Source organism: Solea solea, chromosome 3 (genome assembly GCF_958295425.1).
Source record: "Solea solea chromosome 3, fSolSol10.1, whole genome shotgun sequence".
Classification (NCBI taxonomy): Eukaryota; Metazoa; Chordata; class Actinopteri; order Pleuronectiformes; family Soleidae; genus Solea; species Solea solea.
This window is the reverse complement of record NC_081136.1, coordinates 27391263-27413418: the sequence shown is the minus strand read 5'-3', so window position 1 is coordinate 27413418 and position 22156 is coordinate 27391263. Positions and strand designations below refer to the sequence as shown.

Genomic DNA, 22156 nt, shown 5'->3' with positions numbered 1-22156 from the left:
CTGTTTAAGCTATGTGAATGTGGGTCAGTGGTAGAATCTGAAGGATGTGGAGCTTGATCCCCGGTACCATTAGTCTACATGCAGATGTGCCCCGGGCAAGACCCTGAACACCAAGTTGGTTCCTGACAGCTGTGCCTGCAGCATGTTAATGGGAATGAAAGACGTGTGATAGAAAAAGCTATGCATATAGATTGAACTGAATCAATGTCTGAGTGGAGGGATGTGAAATGGCAAAACTGTCTAAAACAGCAAACAAGTGGTCATCAAGAGTTGAAAAGTGCTACGTATAAATACTGATTACTCTTTTATCTCTTCATTCACGGTGTATTTGTACATAATATCACAAAATTTACACATAAAATATTTAGGAATTGAATGAATACCCCAAAAGTGTGGAAGTGAATCCTCAGAAGATGTCTGAATGTTGAATTAATCAATATAAATCCAAGTAAAGCTTTGCTTTTTCACTTTTGGTTGGCTCAAAGAAATATTGATTCTCACATCTACCTCCCCATAGCAACACAACCACATTGTTTGGGAACTGTGCAACAGCCCGATTATTTGCCCTAAGGGTTTGTATTGAAAATGATAAGAGTGATAATAAATGGTTAGTGTTTTTGAGCAGCTGTGGGTGCACTGTGGCTCACAGTGTGTGTGTGTGTGTGTGTGTGTACTCACTGGTACTTGGAGCAGGTAGAGTTGGCCATGGCAGGGTCTAACGGGTGAAAGGTGATGGGAGGACTGTGCTGTGCTGATATCAGGAAGCCTGTGGCCAACAGACTTAAACTCAAACATGTACCTGTAATAAAAAAAATATTATGTAATATTATAACAAAAACAACCACTGGGATTTGGACACGTGAGCTGTGGCCACTTTGAGTGACGTACCTATGATGCTGCCCAAAGTGAGCTTCCTGCGTCCCACTCTCTCCACCAGCCACACCCCCAGCAGCGTAAACAGGAAGTTGGTGAGGGTGGTAATCCCGGCTAACCAGATAGCCAACCTGTCATCCCGCACTCCTGCCATCTGCAGGATGGTGGCGCTGTAGTACCTGAGGGACACAAAACAAAGGAATAATTGTGACATTAACAACACAAACCACTTTATTCGGTAAATCTAAATGATTCAGTTTGAATGATTTATTGGTTATATGGAAGAAAACCAAACTAAATTCACATTTACGAAGCTTTAAAATCAGAGAAGTTGGTTTAATTACTAAAAAAAACACCTCAAATGTCTATAAAAATGCAAAATAAAACAAAATACTGTATATAAACAAGTGCAATCATTAGTCAACCCAACAGGCAAACCACAGTGAATGGTCTTAAGAGCCAATCACTCATCCACCAATCACACCATGCCCTCAGGTAGAAATCTGCTATAAATAGTTTCTCACCAGCCACTTTCACTAGCCCGCACCCCCCACATGTTCTCATACAGTATAATTGCACTCAGTAGAACCTGGGCACCATGTTGCTTCACGAAGACTGATTATCCACAATCATCAACAACAAGGCGCTAAACAGAATGCGGTCAACATTACAGACACCTGCATGTGGCCCACTTTTCCACTCCAATTATGATATCATGTCAACAACACGAAGAAAAACATGGACGAGTGTCCATGATGGCAACACTGCATTGACTTCCATTCATGTGGACAGCCTTAAAGGAATACTTCACCGATTTTGCATTTAGCTTTGTATCACTAGAATAGGCGTAGTGTTTTTGAAAATGGTTTCCCCTGAGTTGAGTAATTCTAGTAATAGAAAGCTAAATGCAAATTGGTGAAGTATTCCTTTAACAAAGCGTTATCACTAACCTAAACCATAACCTAACCACGATTCAAATCTTAGCCCTAAACTTACCCAGATCTCATAAATGAGTTCATGCCTTGTTAGGGATCAGGTTTTCTTCTCCATAATGACTATTGGTTTATGCCAGAAAAGGTCCTAAAGAGGTAAATGTACATATTTAAATGTGCTGCTACCACAATATAAAAATCTCCACAGAGGCAAACAAAAAAAAACATAATTTGTTTCTGTGTGTGTCTCGACAGGCAACTCTGAAATTACCATTCTGCTCGCCGTCGCTTCAAAAGCATCGTTATCTGTCCCTCGCTCTTTCCCGAAACAAAGACATTTGATTGATTTGCAAAATACTTTTCTAGCTTTCTTCACTTTCAGCCAGAAAAAAAGAAGAGTAGGACGCAGATCAGATAGAGTACATGCGGAGTATATTTGCAGGAATATTCCAGCAAAAACAAGTGTTAAATGGACACAGACATAGACTCACATGGACACACACTTACAGGCAATTAGTTGATTTCAGAGCAACAGCAAGAGTAAAAACACAATTTCTGCTGTCACAACTGCAGCCTGCTGTGGTCCCTGTGGGTTCAGGACACACATATACACACACACACAAAGACACACACTGCTCTGACTAAAAAAAAACACAGTGTATAACAGCCTCCAAAAAACCACTGCATCATGATGTGTGTTAAATGTTAAAAGAATCTCCAAAAACGAAAAAAACACTTTTCAGACTTTCACAGTTCCTAACGAAAGCTCAGAGGGTGAAGTGGCTCCTGCCTGAAGTCTGATGACTATGATTATCCATCCTCCACATCTCAGTGTGTACAACCAGCCCTCCTGTGTGAATCGTTGTTATTTCAGATGCAAGTACACGTGGTAATAAAGAACAGACCGGAGAAGGCGACACATCGAGAAAAACGTTATGCATCACCTGTTTAATCTCTCATTGTGTTGCGCACCTGCATCTCAGCTTTGATGCTCATCTCCCAAGGGGGGCAAAAAAAAATGGTTGGGAGACAAAATGAAGCATTGCTACAGGAGATCAATACACAGTGAAGCCCTGCAGCTCTATAGTGCCATGAGATAAGAGTGCAGGATTTTAATGGTCACACATACACACATGTTGTGAATGTTGTGGTAAAGAGAGTAGTTGGTGTTACTTTGGTGGCTCATTAAAATTTGGGTCAAGTCTTTCAGGGAGTCTGTCCTTTGTTTGGGTTTTTGAACTGATGGACACATTAATGTGATTTTTTGATAAGTCAGCTCCAGTGGTTCAATTAGTTTGACTGACAGCATGATAGTGTGCATTTTACTCAGGAAATGTGTTTCTCAGTGAAGTGTTGTTTTTTTGTTTGTTTGACTGCTGCAAGCCTGAACAGGTCAATTTTTTTAAACTGTTAACCCTGATTTAAAGTGACATTTCTCAGTCTGGGCAATAGAAATAGGACATTTAAAGCAAAATGTGTATTGGCGATGAGCTTAAAAGCCTCTGCATAATTCTATCTCTCTCTCAGTTACAACTGTACATACGTAATTGAAGGCAGCCATTTACAGTAAGAAGAATATGCTTTCGGTCTTGGTTTTGCCATCATTTCACAAAGAACCAAAGGTTGTAAGAGCATGATATTCCACTGTAAAGAAAAACCCACCAGCTTTCTTGTCAGATTATGTGATCATTGGCATTTGGATTGGAATGATGGGACTGAAAGTTGGTCTTACATATTCACCGATTTGCATTTAGCTTTGTATTACTAGAATAGGTGTAGTAGTTAAAAAAAAGAATAAAGATATTTTTCGACTCAGGGGAAACTGAGGGAAGCACAGTTTTTCAAAAATACTACCTCTATTCTACTAATACAAAGCTAAATGCAAATTGCAAATGCAAATAAACTGACACTGGATTTAACATATAACATATCGTAGGAAATAGTAGGACAAACACAGGCTTTACCAGTAAGATTAATTAGAGTTCCACTCCAGGTTTAAGACAGCCCAGGTCATGCGGTTGTTCAAGTGTTAGGTCACACTAAATGCTTGACACTTGACACAACCTGTAGAAGCTGCTTTTCTAAAACTGCATACATGTTTCCTGTATTTGCTATAAGTGTTCCAATCAAGTGGCTGAGAAATAATTATGTATGTATGGTCATTATAGCATTGCATTTTCAATTCACAATCTTTTAATTGCACACAAACAGCAAATATATATATATATATATATATCTGTAATCAACGCGTTACACACAGGCACACACAAAAACACGCTCACACAGACACACCCGGATGCATACACCCACCCACTGTGTTTTACATAAGGAGCCCTGCAGAGCAGAGGGAAGGTGTGATCTGTCCCTGACCCGGGTCTGAAAATGGAAACATGGATCCACACGTCTGTCACGCTTCGATTCCAAACCTCTCCCGCAGCACATTGAATAAGGGACAGTGACAACGCAGAGGGCGATAAAGACAGAATACAAATACAGGAGCGAGATAATGATTGTCGTGAGTAAATTGACGAGGAGAGTATAGACATAATATGCACACATTAGATAGATAGAACTAAATTATCCCAAGACCCTTTGCCACCATTCCCATAGAGACTATTTTCTCTTTTCCAGAGCAATATGAAAACCAAACAAATTGGCAAACAAACTGATTATCCATATACCAGTTAATGAATGTTCTGTCAATTGTTTCGCCTCTACCTACTTGAACAAATAGGTCTTGAGAGGCTGATATAATAGCTTCTTGTTGGTTTACTCTGTTACCTCAAAGGTCAAAACCATCAAAACAGTTTTAAGCTCCTAAATGAGACTAATGTACATGTCAAAGTTTAACTGCATATAGTTCTACAAGTTTAGATTTTGCCAATCTTGTTATGGATGTTGCCATTAAATCAGAGGAAGTTGAATGATTTTAACACCCCCACTTGCAGTCTATCTCTTTTACATAGTGCTTACCAAAATACACATAAACAAACAAACCTTGAGCACTGTATTTTCCCAAGTGTGTACTCTAAGCTCCCGAGCATTGTGTAGTTCATTAGTCTGCCCGATCTGACCCGTTTCCTGTTTTTGACCTCTGGATTCTCGCCTGTTGTTTTTGGATTTGTTTGGCTAATTGGACTCTGATATTTAGACCCTGTTCGTTTCACTGACCAAGTAAACTGAACGCTCATTTAAACTGATATTCTGACTCTGTCGTCTCTTTAGGTTCTTCTCGGCCACTTAGATATATGAAAACCTTCTCGCTGTACTTATTTTCCATCCACATAAATGAAAGCATTACTACCATAAAGCTTGTAAATTTGAACACAAGGCTCCACACGACTCTCTTTGTCAGCATAGCAATATTTAGAATCTTTTGCCGCACAGTGACTTTTTCACTCTTTGCACAGAAAGTGATTCAAGTTGTGTCAAGACTGACGGAGCCAAGGAGGAAGCACAACAGGAACAGAGTGCTACCAAAGTGAGTGCTGCAGCAGGTTTGAGTATGGTCGAAAAAAAAATATCAAAGAAAAAATCCAGCAAATTATATAGAGGCACCGATTGTGTTTTGTTTTGGCAATTACCTCAGAATTCCTCAAGGGGCAACAGAAATCACACACTGGAGCTTTCAAAAGTGTAATATTGTATGACAAATTGTAGCTTGCTTTGTAGCAGTGCAGGTAGTGACTCACTGAATCGTGTTTTCCCCTCTGGTTTTACAGTAGCTTTCAACCCTCGCAGCTGATACAGTTTAGGACGACAAACACGTAAACACCTCTCGCACACAAGGCCCATTGAAATTCAACAAAAGCAAAGGTGCCTGTCTATCAAAAGGTCAAAATGCTGGTGGAGAAGCTAATGATGAGGACCTGAATATGAGCATTAAAGGAACTATAGAGGTATCCCTCAGCTATAAGATGAAACGAACTAACAGAGTGCCACTTATTGACAGAGCACTGATCTAATTCTGAAACTTAATAGTATGGATTCAGAGGGAGCTGGAGCCAGGGGATGAATCGACTATGAGGCAACAGTGAAAGAGAAGGTGTGTGTGTGAGTGTTAGCGGGTAACTAGTGAGTGAGTGGGTGCAAAAGAACGAGTGACTGGGTGAGTAAGGGAGTAAGTGATGAGGTGTGAGAGCAGAGAAACAGAAGGAGGCAGAGAGAGCAAGGAAGGAAGTGAGAAAAGGACTGAAGGGCAGGAGTGAGAATAAACGATGGAGAAAGTCGACAAGGAGGGACGTGTGTGAAGAAAAGAAGGAAAAGGACAGAGATGCAGGGACAGACTGAGACAAAGAGAGGAAGCGTGAGTGAATGAGGGGGAGAGAGAGAGAGAGAGAGAGAGAGAGAGAGAGAGTGATGGAGATTATCTTGGGAACTGGCCTATTTTTCAAATGAATGCATGCGAACACCACGGCTGCGTCACATTCATGCTCTGGAACAAAAATACAGATACAACCACAGATCAGATGATCTGATTCTCACACTCGCTCACACACACACAAAGCATCAAGTGTGACATTTGCACATGTCTAACACCTGCAAATATACCGTAAAATAAACACATTTCTGCCTGGGTTACCCCCCACAAAAAATAAAGTATATATATATATTTATATATATACATATATATATATATATATATACATACATTTATATATATATATCACAGATCACACCACCCATCAGTATATTTAGAGTGTGACTAGATCACAGCATGAACGGTCTGACTGACAGTGTTTGTGTTATTGCCTCTGCTCCTTAATGACAATATGTCAATAAATTCTATATATACATGTGATGAAATTCCCACTTGTCACTATTGACCAGCATTAGTGTGATGATGAGAATCTCAAATAAAAATAAAAAGCTGTCGCATCTCATTAGCTGCTTTGGACCTTGGGCATTTTTAGCTTGCGAGGACATGGGAGCTGCTGTGCAATTGCATGTAGTTTGCATGTTCTCCTCATGTGTGCCTGGGTTTTCTCAGGGTACTTCGGTTTCCTCCCACAGTCCAAAGAGATGCAGAGTTCGGGATTAGGAGAATTGGACACTCTAAATTGACCATGGGTGTGAGAGTGACAGTGAAAGGTTTTCAGTCTCTATGAGGCCCTGTGATGGACTGGCGAGCTGTCCAGGCTGTACCCCGCCTTTCGCCCTATGTCAGCTGAGATTGGCACAGCAACCCGCATGTGGAGGATAAAGCAGTAGAAGACGGATGGATATACACTGCCTGGCCAAAAAAAAAGTCGCCACCTTGGGGTCCTCTGCTCTGGATTTTCACAGCAGCCATTATAAAAATGTCTGTCATTGGACGACACTGAACCGAGCAACTACAAATAACAAAGTTTTGAATGGCTCTGCCCCGGCAACAGGTGCACATAAAAAAACTATGCGTGTGTTATTGATGGCTGCATTATACAAGGCTTTTGTTGAAACAATTTACACACAACTCTGGAAAATGACCCTTTGTATGTGTCATTAATGGCATCTAGCTGTGAGGAATGTGTGTGTATGTGTGTGTGTACATATGACTAGAGGGAAAATTTGAATATTTCTCATTAAGAGACTCCACTGGAAACAGTGGGGGAGGTTGGCATGATTAAGCTGCTTAAGAACTTTTCAAAACATACAATCGTGCACAAATGCGTACACACACACAGACACAGACACAGACACACACACACACACACACACAAGTCTGTACTTCTGCTTTGGATTAGCAATTATTTCTCTAAAGGCACGCACGTGCACACACAACACTAAGGTCTCTGCCAGCTCCTCGTGGGCCTGGCAGCAGAATGACCATGTAAAACTGCCGTTTTGTGACATTTCCAACATGACATTTGTCTGTGGGACCATCTGCGAGGGCCAACTGGCCTGTGTCAACAACAAAATGCTCAATAGCCTACTGACAACATCACATCATATCATATCATATCATATCATATCTAAACAGATTTAATCACTATATCTCATCATCATCATCATCATCATCATCATCATCATCATCATCATCGTGCTACAAAAGTATCAATAAAAGTATCAGTATCAAGCAGAATATTGTGATGTGTTACTAAATCAATATGTCAGCAAATGCTATGATGGTAGTCTTAAGATATAAACAACACCTAAGGGGACTGGCTTTACACAGTCCTTTGCCTTTGCTGTATATGGTTAAAGAAGCTACTGTAGTAAACTCTGTACCCATGCACTGCAATATGTCATATTCTGTGGCTTCTTTATCATATGTATTATATCATAAGCTCTATCTGTATCTGTAGGATGAGATATAACATTAGCCAGCAATATAATGGTGGTGTAACCGTTGATTATTAGCATTTTTTACTTACTAATGACGGTAATTACACTCAGTAGTCACTTATTGTGCTAGGTGAGAAAATATGACCACAAATGACATGAATTTTTTTTTAATTATCTTTTGCTGTCTGTGCGACTGCCATTTTGACCTGCAGTCTACTTGTATTGGGACTGATCTGCTTCTGCTTGACTTCGTGAGAAGCCTGTGGACCCCAGGTCACGAAGCTTTAACAAACTGCTTGTCACAAAATGGCCAAAACGCAACAACAACAGAATGAAATAACAAAATGTTTGCCTCTATATTTCTCTGTCTCCTCAACACCCTCTGCTCCTCATCAGCATCAACAACGTCATCTCTCCATCCTCCCCATTATCTTACAGTCTGATGAACCGTGCTGAAAACACAAAACACTGACCTTTACATCCTAGATCATGTGGAAAAAAAAAACAGACTAAAAATGATCCAGTTGCTCATTGAAGGGATGTTATCTAAATTGACCCACTGCTGAACCACACTCCTCTGCATTTATGACTGAAAACCGAGAAGAAAGCAAGAAAAGTGAGCAGCGCCAAAGAGAAATGTATCCATCTACTGAATTAATCTATCTATGTAGAATAAAGTACACACTCATCCATACTTCACCTGCTGGCGGTCAGACAGGGAAAGACGACACCTGATATGTTTTTGGTTCCTTAAGGATGAGTTATTCACAGACACATCTCATCATCACAGAGGCTCATATGTGTGTGAGACGGAGTGAGAGGGAGGGCACAGGGCAGGGAGGTCTTTCACATAACAAGCAGAGAGACAGACAGAAAGGGTCTGACATACGAGTTCAAATCAGCCTGCTCTAACAACATGTACTGTACATGCATACCTGTCAGAAGATAAGTATATATGCGTCTGCGTGGTTAAACAAAGCCCTTTGATATGTGTGACTGTTTCTGCAGCTTTTAATCACCGATCATAAAAAGTCAACCATGCTGCGCCGGTGGCTCTCTATTCATTGTTAGAGGGACAAAGCGTGATGCACATTTCCATGATTAATTGTTGCCTTGTAGACGGAACTGCTGAAGACGGAAGAATCATTTGGTTTGATTTAATTACGTAATTACCCTGTAATGATTGAGACTGACTTTGTTGTCTGAGAATGGCAATGCTGTGTAGATGTGACGAGACAAAGTCCAAATTCTGCATCGTTCCATGCATATATACATGTACAATAATGTGAAAGATGCTTGCTATAATACTGAAGTATTCAAGTCACTGTAATTAAAACATTAAAATAAAATATATAAGCATTACATAAGGGGAGAAACTGATGTATATAGAGTGCATTATACATGAGTTTACACTGTGGTTGTATGTTAAAATATGTTGAATTTGTTAAATGTTAAAGATATCACATTAGAACGGAGCTAATCCAAGGTTACGTACCCACATTACATGATTTAACAACTTATTTGTGTTTGATAAACAAAAAAGAATAAGATAAAAAAAAGAAGACAGGGTGTAAGAAAATATGTATACACTGTATAGATATTTTACTACTTTAATACTGTATATATTCTTTAAAATGCTGTATCAATATATTGTTAATTCACTTATTTATTCTATTTTCTTGGGAAAATTGCAATATATTACCTTGCGTATGCTATCTCAATATATCACAATATATTAAATCATCACCCCTGTATCATGACATGTATCTTATCACCAGATTTTTGCCAACACACAGCCCACAGTCTTCTCAGCTAATCTCACTAGAGTCAATGCTGGCTACGATTGTGAATATTTAGCTGTTGTGTGTCTTTCTGGAATAAATCACTGCTGAACCAAGAGTTTAGATGAAACTCATCCGAACTTGTCTGCATAAATGCATGTGATTAGATCGCACAGTGCCACCACAGAGAAAACTCATTTGTATGTAAGTGTATGATCTGGACATGGATCAAGTGAAATTTGAAAGAAAGTTCAGCCTGTGATTGCAGCCGATTTCAGAATCCTTAAAAACCTCTGCACCTCCCTGTTCACTATGACTGTATGACATGTAAGAATAACCTGATCATCTTCAGCTGATGACACATAGGCAGAATATTGAGTGTTTCCTGCACCTCTATAACAGAATACATCACCTCTGAGACGCTGCCAAATGCACATTTCTGGCAGAAGAGCAGAAGCTACACACAATTAATGTAAACACAATGTGTCACAAGGTGGAAATGTGAAAATAGAGGGAAGTTTTCAAGGCTTTTCCAAGCAAGAAACCAGTATTATACACACTGCTGCAGACGCAGGATTGTTAAAACTGCCATTTTCTTTGGCCTGTGCACGTTGTTTGTCTTTCTGTTTTTGAGCATAAAGCAAAAGGAAACAGCAGAAACATTCTGAGGATGTGGGTTAATAGGGGTGCCAGCACTCTTCTCCCACTGGTCCTGCATTAAGAAGAACCACAGACTGTAACTGTTTAAATGAATGGGGTAAATATTACACAGTTAGTGGGTAACCTGCATCACTGTCAGTAAAAATGTAGATTTAAAATCTTCGGCATTGTCTTAAGTTGCTGAGAGGTGATGTACTTCCTGTTCAGTTCACAGACATCTTTGGCCATACCACAGACTCTAGTTATGAAGTGTACATGTGCGCAGTTTGCTCCTCTCAGTACAAGAGAAAGGAGCTCAAGGACAAACAACATTTGGGCTTCAAGTCACACAAAATGATGTGAAGAGAACAGAAAGAAGACAGAGAAAGAAAATTCAGTTAAGTTGCTAAAAACAACACAGTTTGAGACTGCAGGAAGAAAAGCTACAAGTGAAAGAACTCAACTCCGACCAGCTGGACATCAAACATCTGCTTTTAATGTTTTTAAATGTGAGGTCTTGCTTTTTTCATTGTCATACTGTATATCAGTCATTCCCAGAAATTGAGACCCACAGATGGGTCGTCGGAAAATCTTTTTGGGATCATACTTTACTTTTTTACCAAATGAATTTGCTTCCTTTTACTTGAGACGTATTAAATAACACATATATTTTGTTCTGACACTTCTTTAATTCTTTGATCTGTGGGCGACTGGTGATACATGGTTCCACCGTGTCTGAAAAGTGACTTCTACATACCCACCACCGGTTATGCCCTAAATGAAATAATTAGAATTTGGTGGTGCTGTGGAAACTGAGCTGCCATGATGGAGGATTGCACTTCTCTAGTTCACATTCGTGAGTGTAACGTAAAGAAGACGATTGGTGATTGGTTGGTATCATCTGTCATGTCTCTGGGCCACAGCGCTGAGAGAATTTATGGTTTTATAATCAGCTAATCTCACACAGTGACCATCAGAGACCAGTGTTAGTGAACAGAACAAAGAACAGAATGATGAAAGACCCCTGGATTCTCAGCACTCCCAGGAAAGTGGAGTGACTCATTGCTCCACCACTCTATTTTACAGCCGCTCTGTCACAATTCCCTGCCTGACAGTCCACGGGCCACTTCAAAGCTCCTCTTTCCTCCACTGCACCTGAGGTCCAAATGAGACAACATGGCCACCAAACAGGAACAGATTTAAAAAGTTCTTTTGATGATTTTACTTTAAAAAAGGAAAGTTACTCACTTAAGATTCATTAGAGAATTAATTAAGTTTTTAATACTCTTAACGTTACACTGGACACGTTTAAGAAACTGCAGATTGTACAAAACATGTCGTACTACAGTCTGTCTCAGTTATCTGTTAAAAACAGATTATTGTACAAAATGCTTTTCTTCAGCAGAAATGATCATAATCATTAATTTTATGACAAAGACACTGGCCTTTGTTACAAAGACACACATCCTGTCCAATAATCTCTAATTCAATTTACATCAAAATGCCAGCAGACATGTTGCATTACCAAAAGCAACAACAAATTCAACCGATGCATGAACATACTGCATGTATGCATGAATGACTCCTCTGACGTTTCACTTTCACACAAAAAACTGTCAAATGTTGTTAAAACTTTATCTTGTGGGTAAACAAGATAAAGAGGAGTTTTACCCTGAGGCCATCCTGATGCATTTGTTTCTTCTTTTTTTTTTAAAGTGAACATACAGGACAAAAATAATCCAATTTTATAACATAAATTAAACCTTATTCTGGGCTTTTATTCTTTGTCCTTTACTCTATTATGCCTGCACAATATCTAGAGCCCCTTCATATTTCGCTGCATGATTTACTCTGAATCTCTGTGACAAATAAAAATCATTAAAACCCTGAACTCTTGTGGCAGAGACGTGTCTGAAACATGAATTACAGTAATGTTGCATCACGGTTTGTATCATCGGGAGCTTGTGTGTGCTTCTTGTCTCGCCTTATTGCTATCACTTATTGTTGTTACTTATGTGTGTTGAGATATACATTTGTAAGGAAAATATATTGTGTAAGCCTGAGTGCGAATAAACACATCTGTGGTGAGATATACCATAATTGCAATTGTTTTTGATGACAAAAATAGCTGTTGCTATACAGAATATAATGGTAAATCCTAATTAAGTTAACTTTATATCAGGAATTCACATGTAGGTGAAAGACTGGTAACTGTGGCAGCAGTGATCTTCCTGAGTGAGTCTGCTCTTTACAAGGCTGATCCAAGGCTGATTTGTTAACTGAATCAATCGGTGTGTGCCTATGTCACTGTGCTGGTTGTTTAATGACACACCGGGTGATCCTTCACTCTTATTACACTGTAGGTTTATTAAAACCTTAATCTGGATGCTCACTGATGGGAGTTGCTCACTGTGCTACTGTGGACCACAATGCTCAGTCAGAGCATATTTTACTCTGAGGAAAAATCTGTGACGACCATCAGTCTGTTCCTGTCAAGTTCCCAACTTGAGAGAGTGGACCGTTGGAGAACAGAGTGACCGAGAATGTGTGCTTTTGTTGATTGGTTTGGATTTTATTTTCTTGCCTGCTCCCCACCCTGCCCTTTTCTTTCCTCTACTGTGCTGGTGGTTTTAATCAGACAGAACAGCTGGGGACATGGTGATGAGAGCTTGTCTCTAAGCCTGGCTGATTTACTGGCTTCCCAGACCTTTTTTACATCTCCCCGGCTAATAATGCCGGACTGGCAGCTTCGCAGAGAACACAAAGACAAAGGTAGTAGACAGACAGCTGGGAAAATTTACAGAGATAGGAGGAAAAAAACAGACACTGAAACACACTATATGGATAGATACAGTAAGTGGGCCAAAAGACAGATAGGCAAGCTATTAATTTAATTTTCATGTGCTGCCTACAAATGGCTTTATGGCATTCACAGCCTGGGATATTATACTTTTGCTAAAGCTGAGTTGTAATGTGTTTACTGATCTTTCCAGCAATTGCAGAAGGTAGAAGTTATCCATGGAATTATTGCCTTGTGTAATCTATTTCTCTTGTAAATCATATTGTTTCCCTGTTGTTTTTAATGGTCTATATGAATAAATCTGACTTGAAATTATTGGACTATAATTTAAAGCTAACTTCTGTTTATTTATTATTATTCTGCCCCTGTTTGGTCGTCATGAACGGACACAATATAACATTATTTGTATGCTGTGTCCTTCATCTGAAATTGGGCTCAAGCAATACTATCAGACCTGACTGTATACAGCAGCAGAGCAGAGGCAGGCGGGGGCAAGAAGCATTTATCCACTGTCAAAATGCTTTTGACATATAACAAATCACTTCCTGTGTGCAGTATCGCAAGATCTAAACACCGCTATGCCAAGAAACACTGCTGCTAGACTTAATAAGGACAATATGAACTCATTTGACAATGTTTCAATGTGACAGACATTTGTTATTTGTTCATTTCAGCTTTTTGTTCATCTTATCATTTAGCTTTCAGGTGTTTTGCTTAATTTCATGCAGAATATTTACCTTTTCTGGTAATGTTTTTGCATTTTGGCAGAGCATTTTTATCCTCAGCATTTTCATTTGCTAGTTCTGGAGTTGAATTTATGCTGCTGTCAGTATTTTCATCCACTCCACATTAGACAAGATGGTTTTAAATGAAGTGACTATAAGTTATTCACAGCAGTGACATCAGGAATGAAGACATCCTGGATGATTGAATACTACAAAACAACAACACAAAAACAAAACACTAAACTAAACACTTGGAGTAAGTGCACCCTGGATGTGTATAATTAATTTCCATGGTCAATTTTCACAGGTGTTTTCATTTATTGTCTCCAATGAGATGTAAAACTACTTTCAGTAAATTTGTGGTACATTCGTCATCCTCAATTTGTACTGGAGCTTTGAGAAAAATCAGTTATGACTTAGTTTGAGGTTATGTTTATTTAATATTTAAAATAATTTATGATATCTCAGCACTGTGGATGACTTTGGTGACCTCATGTACCTGCTCACCTTCAACCTGACAGGAAATATAATTAGCCAAAGTAAGTTTATGCAGTATCATTGAGAAGGAATTGTTATTCTGTTACTATCTGGCATGTGCTAAAATAAGTCCAATAACACCAAGCAAACTGCAACTCACTCAAACTGAGAAACTGCTGTCAGAAAATTGACTGTGGGCAGGAGGGGGCCTTAAATGTCAAATTTGAATGAAGTCATTATCACCCAAGGAAGACTGTGTGGGAACATCATCTTGACTAGTGATGTTACTAGTCAGTGTTAGTGGGTCTTGGTACATTTACACTGTACTGTTCAATTGGACTACTATCCTTTTTCCAGTATACAAGCCCTAGTGGGGGATTGATATCTTGACTGAAGTGTGTCTGCCACTATGCCACTATGCCAGGCTGCAAATGCACCCGCTTTTAACTTGCTAATATAAGATGGTTTCCAGTTTAGCTTCCAGAGAGTTGTTAGCATGTTTACCAATGAACCAATCAATGAACTTTAAAATATTGAATTCTTTAAGTTGACAGAGCATGAAACTGGTCTCCTCATCAGTACAAAAAAATGTAAAGGCGGTAGACTTTGCAGAAATAGTGGAGGATACAGACAGAGAGAGAGAGGTGGAGAGAGACAAAGATGGTTTGTCCTCTGTGCTGTTGACACAGAAGATGATGATAAATATACTGTGCGACAGTCAACTGCCAGACAATCTTTGAGACAAATAAAAAGATTGGTGACATTTCCAGAGAGTCACGTCTGCCAAACCACAGCTGAACACATATGCAAACAGCTGTACCTTGAGCCTCACACATTAACCCATGTGAGCAAAGCATGTGTCAAACACACACATCACACAGGTGCACATGCGCACACACACTACAGTCCGTAGTGCCAAATTAAATCCCACATTCATGTGTGTCATGCACACACACACACACACACACACTTATCCTCTTACTCTCACCTACGATGGTTGCTAAGCAACAGCACATATCCACAGATTGTTTACAGAGCCTGGAATACCGTTCATCTGAGAGGGTAGGTGAGACAGAGACAGATGACACAATCTCCTCAGATTGAAAGATGGAAAAGAATAAAAGGGGAAGTGGACAGTAATGCAATGAGGCCCCTGCTCCCTGGTGTATGTTGTCTTATGGAGGATGAAAGAGAGGTTTTGTGATTTAATACTGTGCTGCCAAACCAAATACAGCTGTCTAGATCCCCTTTGTGTTGAATGTGAAGGCAGGTGTCATGCAGATTCAGTGTCAAGTCATTAATTGCATTTGACCTGAAGGGGAAACGGAGAAAATAAATCACTTGAACTCTTGTTTTCAAACACACCATAACAAGAGAGGCTTTGACCCACAGATTCGGGGAAAATGTCAAGGTCACCCTAAACTCATCACAGGCTCACCATGTAGGAAAATACATTTTTATATATCTATCGGTGATTAAGCCTATGAAGTCCACAAGACTCTTTGTGTTTCTCAGTATTGCAGGGTTTTTATTTTCATGTCTTTAACTTCCTGTTAGTTTTATGTCACGACTGATGGAGGGAAGGCATCAGTATAACAGCTACGGTAGTAAAGCAAGCCAGTGTGACGCTAACACACTTTACGCCAAGGAATTAACCATGGTTCCCTGAAACAGACTGATGTATCTCACTACAGTGAGATTACCTCCTCCTCTTTTTCCTCATCAGTGGTATAAAGGTTGAATGTTGGTGCACTTCCTTACCCTGTGCAGTCTAATTGAGTTGTTGACTGGACACAGGATGAGCAGATGGTTGAGGCAGAGGGTCCACCAGTCAGGGACCACCTACCCATTAGCACGGGGAGGAGGGTGCTGCTAGGGCTGCTCAGTCCATGCTGTACCTCTGTGACAGCGTCACCTCGGATAGTACAGTGTTCTACTATATTGTTGCGCTTGTTCTGAACTTCAAACTTGACTTTTTTTCTTTTTTAGTTCCTTGAGTTTTTTCCCTTTAAATACTGCTTTCTCAGCTCAGTTTGTTTTCTCCATCCTGTCTCTCCCATCTGCTCATGTCACTAACTACCCAACCAGCCTGACCCACCACAAAGGTGTACGAGCAGATCCGAGCACAGAATTGCTCGCTCCTGCATTCACAGTTTAAATAGGGGAACCTGTCTTTTAAAGAGAAAGACAACTGGGGTTGGACGCGCACACACTTTAGACCATACACTATAGATCATTTAAATAAAGCCCAACATTTTTTTCCCCCACAAGTTACAAGTTAATTACATGAAACAAGAGACAAACATAAAAAAATCAAATAAACTACAGCCTTTCAAACTGTAATTTCGATTTGAAAACAACTAACTGTTCAGCCCATACTAGGCTGATATGTTTTTCCCTTCTCTCTTCCATTGTGAATTTATAGAAAACCAATAAGGACATTAATCACAGAGCCATCAGGTTTGCTAATACCGGTTCTCGAAGTGTGAGGTTAATTATACCCTTACTGCACATTACAGCTGCACATAGTATGTAAATGATAGTTTGTAGCCTTGACTGCTGTGCACTATATTAGAATGTATCGTATTCAATGAATACAACAACGTATTATTACAAGTAATAATGAATATTAAACAATTAAAAGTACTCAACATACAAATTAAGATTATATGTCTTAGAATATAATTGTTCAGGACAAGGCAGAAGATTGAATTATAAATGTTAAGTACGATTATGGAAATAATGCACATTGTGCTTGTAACTGATCATGTTTAATGAATCAAATGAACATTTTCAATACAGCTACTAGATTAACTGAAACTGTAAACCCTTGAAAGGATTTAGTATCAGATCATGAATCCTCGAATCCAAAACAACCATGCGCATAGTTTGACATGGATCACTGGAGACTTTGATGCATTGGGAGTTTAAATCAGAGCAGGTAGTTTTGACTCACATGATGATGTTGATTCCTGAAAGCTGCTGGAACATTTGCAGACCACAGCCGACCAAGAGAGCTCGGCGAGTCGGGGGGTAGGTCAGCATCCGCCAGATCACGGGGCCATCTGGAGAAACGAGCAGAGCCACAGCAGCAGAAATTGATTTCAAACTCAGCACGACTTCACAGCGAAACACACACTGGGTTCTTTTTAATAGCTAATTCAAAAGCATACCATTAGAAGAGAGTGGCCACAGGTGTATTCAGCCCCACATAACTGCCACTGCTGTTTCCCTGCAGCAAAGCTAGTTTTGCATTCATGCAACAGTACTGCAGTGCTTATAAACATAAACAAATATTTGTAAGTTTCTTTGTCAGCATTAGTCAAGTGAGGCGGCTGCAAACAGGCTGGACTATGAGTGAAAACACAAAGAAGCACCCATGAAAAGTTTCAGAAGTGAACTCTACAGCTCAGAAAATCTGGAAAGAAATGCTTCTTGCCTCATCCACTCCACACAAACGCTACCTAAGTCAGCTCTGGCTGTTTTGCTTGACAGAGCGCGTCTTCAGATTAAGGACACAGCATCGAATGTCCACCAAAAGTTAACCACTGCAGCTTTGCTGATCAACAGATACATTGACTCGTTCCTACAATCACAATATGGTAATTCATTGGGCTGTATAATGACTGTCACTGAAGTTTCCTTATTGTAAGTTACAGTGATGCTGTTCTGTTGCTTCTGTGGTGCTGCCCTTGTGTTTCTTTTCTTTTTCAGATGGTGGAAATCTCAGTTTGGGATGAAATTGGCTCAGCAGCAGAGATGGACTGTGATCTCAAACACACGCAGAGAGACGCAGAGGGATTGAACAAACAAGTCTGAACGCACGCATGCAAAGAAACACAGGTAGAAACAAGGACACACATACATAGACATACATATTACTAAAAACAAGCATGACATGAGCCTGGCTCTATGAGATGACACACACAGGCTTATTATCTGGGAGCAGCTGTGTGTGGGAGAAATCTGGACCAGAGGACATCTCCTTTAGCTGTTTGATAAGATGGCCAGACTATGTGAAATCGCCCCCCCCCCCCCAAACTGACACCCAAACAAACTTTAGCCTTCTTTTTGATGGCCTCCTGACAGACTTCGAGGTTCACCATCAACTTTGATCCATCTGAATTTCTTTTTGCAGCCAGCCTAGTCGCCCCCTGTGGCTATTGCTACTTGCGTCCTACAACCTAGATTTCACATTTCAAACCCTAAGACTATGTCCATTTTTATAAATAGCCTGTGGCTGCAACATGTGGCACTGCAAGAATTAACATCAAGCACCAGGAAAATAACTGTCAATAGAAAGCAGAATTTGAAAATGGGGTTATTGATTATTCATTGTTGTTGACAAAAGTCGATGACAAAATTAGATGCCGACAAAATTGTCCGTTACGCAATTGCACACATTTTTCCACGCTGTGGAGCTAAACAACATTGTTTTTAATCGAACGCGCGTGATATCACGTTCTACACGATCTCTGACAGATGCTTCCGTGAGATGCCTTCACCAGCTATGTTAGCTCCACTAACTCTGCAGCGAACTGCACCAGTTACCAAGCAATGCCATCTATGGTGAAGATCCAGAAATACCTACAATGTTTTCAGATGCTTTGGTGTTGTGACTGTTTGTGTCCTCCATTGTAAAGGAAAAAACATGACATCACAGCTGATAAGGAAAGAGGGCATGGCTACAGGCCAGGATGTGCTGTGCTCACAGCAACCTATGTTGGACAACTTGGTACTGACTTAGAATAGTCTGATGCACTTCTAGGCTGTATATTGTTGTAAAAATGTGGACATTTTTGTTGTGATTCGGTTCTCACTGGGCAGCTGTATGTTTGCCATGAGCTGTTACGACTCTGCTTCTGAAATCAGTGTTTAATGTGAAGCTGAGTTCTAATTTCAGACTGTGAAGAGGAAGTGATTAATTTATGGGATGAGCCATTTCCACAGCATTGACCAGGTGGAGAGCGATTGGTTGATCCCCAGAGACCAGAACAGAGGACTCTTAATGTGATTAGTCAACAGGCGATGTCAAGATTCATGTGCTGAAATCATCTATCAAGAACGTAAAGACCTGATGACCGCCTGAATAAGAGCTAATCATTTTACCCAACACACAATCGTACGCAGAAAAGATCACATAGGCAGATGATCTCCTCCCTCTTGCTCTATTTTCATCTGTGAAAAGGGCTGATCATATATTTTACACATTAAATGAGCACGTTCAGGCTCGTACGTATAAATACACCCAAACTCACAGAACACACAGCCTCATTTCCTCAGCTGAACACCACCAACTGTAATTTAATCAGTTCAGTTATTGCAGAAGAAAGATAGTAATGAAAAACAAGTGAGCGAGCTAGCAGCAAGCCACAAGTGCAGTGATTAGGCCTCACAGCACTGGTAATTGCAGTATTCACACAGACGCTTTCAAACAATATCTGCTTCATGTGTTTCAATATCCATTTTATTTTATGCTGCCGGACCACTAGTTTAGTTGAAAATAGGAAATGTGTTTTATGTTTCAGTATATACATTTATACAAAAAAAATACACACAGTGTCATCCTGGTATACCAGTTCCTATGTTATAAGCAGGGAATATAAGGATGCACACGCAGCAGGGCTGAACGATTTGAGGAAAATATCGGATTACAATTTCTCTACCAGATATTGAGGAAGCGATTTGATTTGAATTATAATTAATAAGCAAAACTTCAGTTCAATAGTCAGTGTGTTGTAAATGTTAACAAATGGGATACAATAAAAATGAATAACTACTCTACAGCAAGGATGAGAACTTGGAGGTGTTTCCTGCGTCCACAACATATGTATTACAAATGAAAAGTTTAGGTTTTTGTTTTGTTTTGGAGAGTAAACTGTAAACCCTGGGTCATATGCGCTATATAGGGCCTATCCTAAATTGCAACCATTGTGATTTGCTGCTCAAACACACAAACACAAGAGATGATAGCGTTTGGTAAAATGTCAAATTGTGACTTTATTTTACATATTGCAGTTACAATTATTTAGAATGAATTAACTGACAGTGTCTGTTGCATTTCATCTATGTGTATGTATGGTGCACCTTCACTGGGACATAGTGTCGTGACTTGGGCAGAGGACAGTGCAGCTACAGTCATGATGATTCTGCTTGTGGATCAGGAATTCAAATGCATCAAACAGCGTCTAAAACAGAAGAACATACTCCTCGACAAACCTCCTCTGGAAGTGAATCCCATTGACTGGCAGAAAGCAGATGCACCACGTTTCCCCCGGGTTAGTCAGTTTAATATCTCTGAATCCCACAGACACTTGTGTGTCTTTGCAGCAACACTAAGAGTTGGGCGACATGGCTCACAAATTAATGCACCACTAATGACTAATGCACAGTGTGTAATTTAAAATATAATTTATTCTTAACAATTAACCCACCATCTTTTATGAACTCATCTAAATAACAGTTTAGCAAATAACATTTGCAACCCAAATAAGAAATAACATTTACAAATTGCAATTTTTAAAACTGGCATAGAAGATAGAACAATCAAAAATAGAACGATTGAATTGTTGTCTTTGCTCCTTGTTATGTTTCAAACTGTGACTTCAATCAGAAAACATTTACACACACACACACACACACAATTCTTATGTCAATCTGGACTCTTGTCACGAGTGGGAGAGCGAGTCGTCTCTCAACTGAAAGGTCAAGGGTTCGACTCCCTGTTCCACTACTCTACATGCCGACGTGTCCCTGGGCAAGACACTTCACGCCAAATTGCTCCTGACAGCTGTGCCAACAGCATGTGAATAGGTATGAAAAACATGTGATAGAAAGAGCACTGAATGGGTGTGGATGGGTAAAGGGAGTGGTCATCAAGACCAGAAAAGCACAATACAAATAAAGACCAACATAGATTTCCCATCTAATCATGGACCATATTACTGTTTGCTTGTATACTGAGGAAAGAAAGACCATGGTGCAATTCTTATGAAATGCAAGTCCATCTGCCTCTTCTTCTTCTCCTCTTCCTCGTCTTTGATGTCTAGGGAAGGAATCTCCAATTAGCTTCCCTCCTTGACAACCTGTACCGAGAAAATCCCCCATCTTCTTTGTTTAGCAAATCCCGTGGCCAATTAGGGTGCCCATTTAGCATGGTTAATCCTGTCAGATATATATTTTTACACACACTTCAAACACGTGCCACAACCAATTTAATAAAATATAGAGCAGAGAAAGAAAAGGAGGCGGGGAACAAAGACTCAACCGGAAGAGCATTGACAGGCATCCATTCACAGGAGTGATAATTACTGATTCCCATATTGATTTAAAAGAAAACCTTTTGTTAATCAGGGGGAATTATACAGATAGAAGCCAATGCTTTTCAGGGTGGACAAAAATAGCACTCTTTCAATCCATCCAATCATCATGTCCAGGGGACGTAAGTGGTTGGAGGCAGGCTTCACTTATACAAGTGAGTGGAACTGCAATCAAAGTGCGAAGCCTGTGCAGCCCCTCTGCCTCCACCTCTCCTCTAATTATTTCTTCTACACTCTTCCCCTTGTTGCGCCTTCCTCACCTCCTGATCAAAATGGGATTGTGACACTTTGCACTTGACACATTCAAGATCAGCACGGAAAGGTCAGGAGGACCAAGAGGGAACAG

General features: G+C 39.9%; 1 protein-coding gene across 1 annotated transcript in view; it reads right to left on the bottom strand.

Annotated features, from left to right (window-relative positions):
• Positions 1 to 22156, bottom strand: part of LOC131456570 (proton myo-inositol cotransporter-like) — a 59889-nt gene that overhangs the window by 7737 nt on the left and 29996 nt on the right. The window contains exons 4-6 of the mRNA XM_058625024.1: positions 17448 to 17556; positions 889 to 1052; positions 679 to 799 (exon numbers count right to left, since the gene is read on the bottom strand). Coding sequence (XP_058481007.1) covers positions 679 to 799; positions 889 to 1052; positions 17448 to 17556 — 394 coding nt within the window. The remainder of the gene's footprint in view (positions 1 to 678; positions 800 to 888; positions 1053 to 17447; positions 17557 to 22156) is intronic.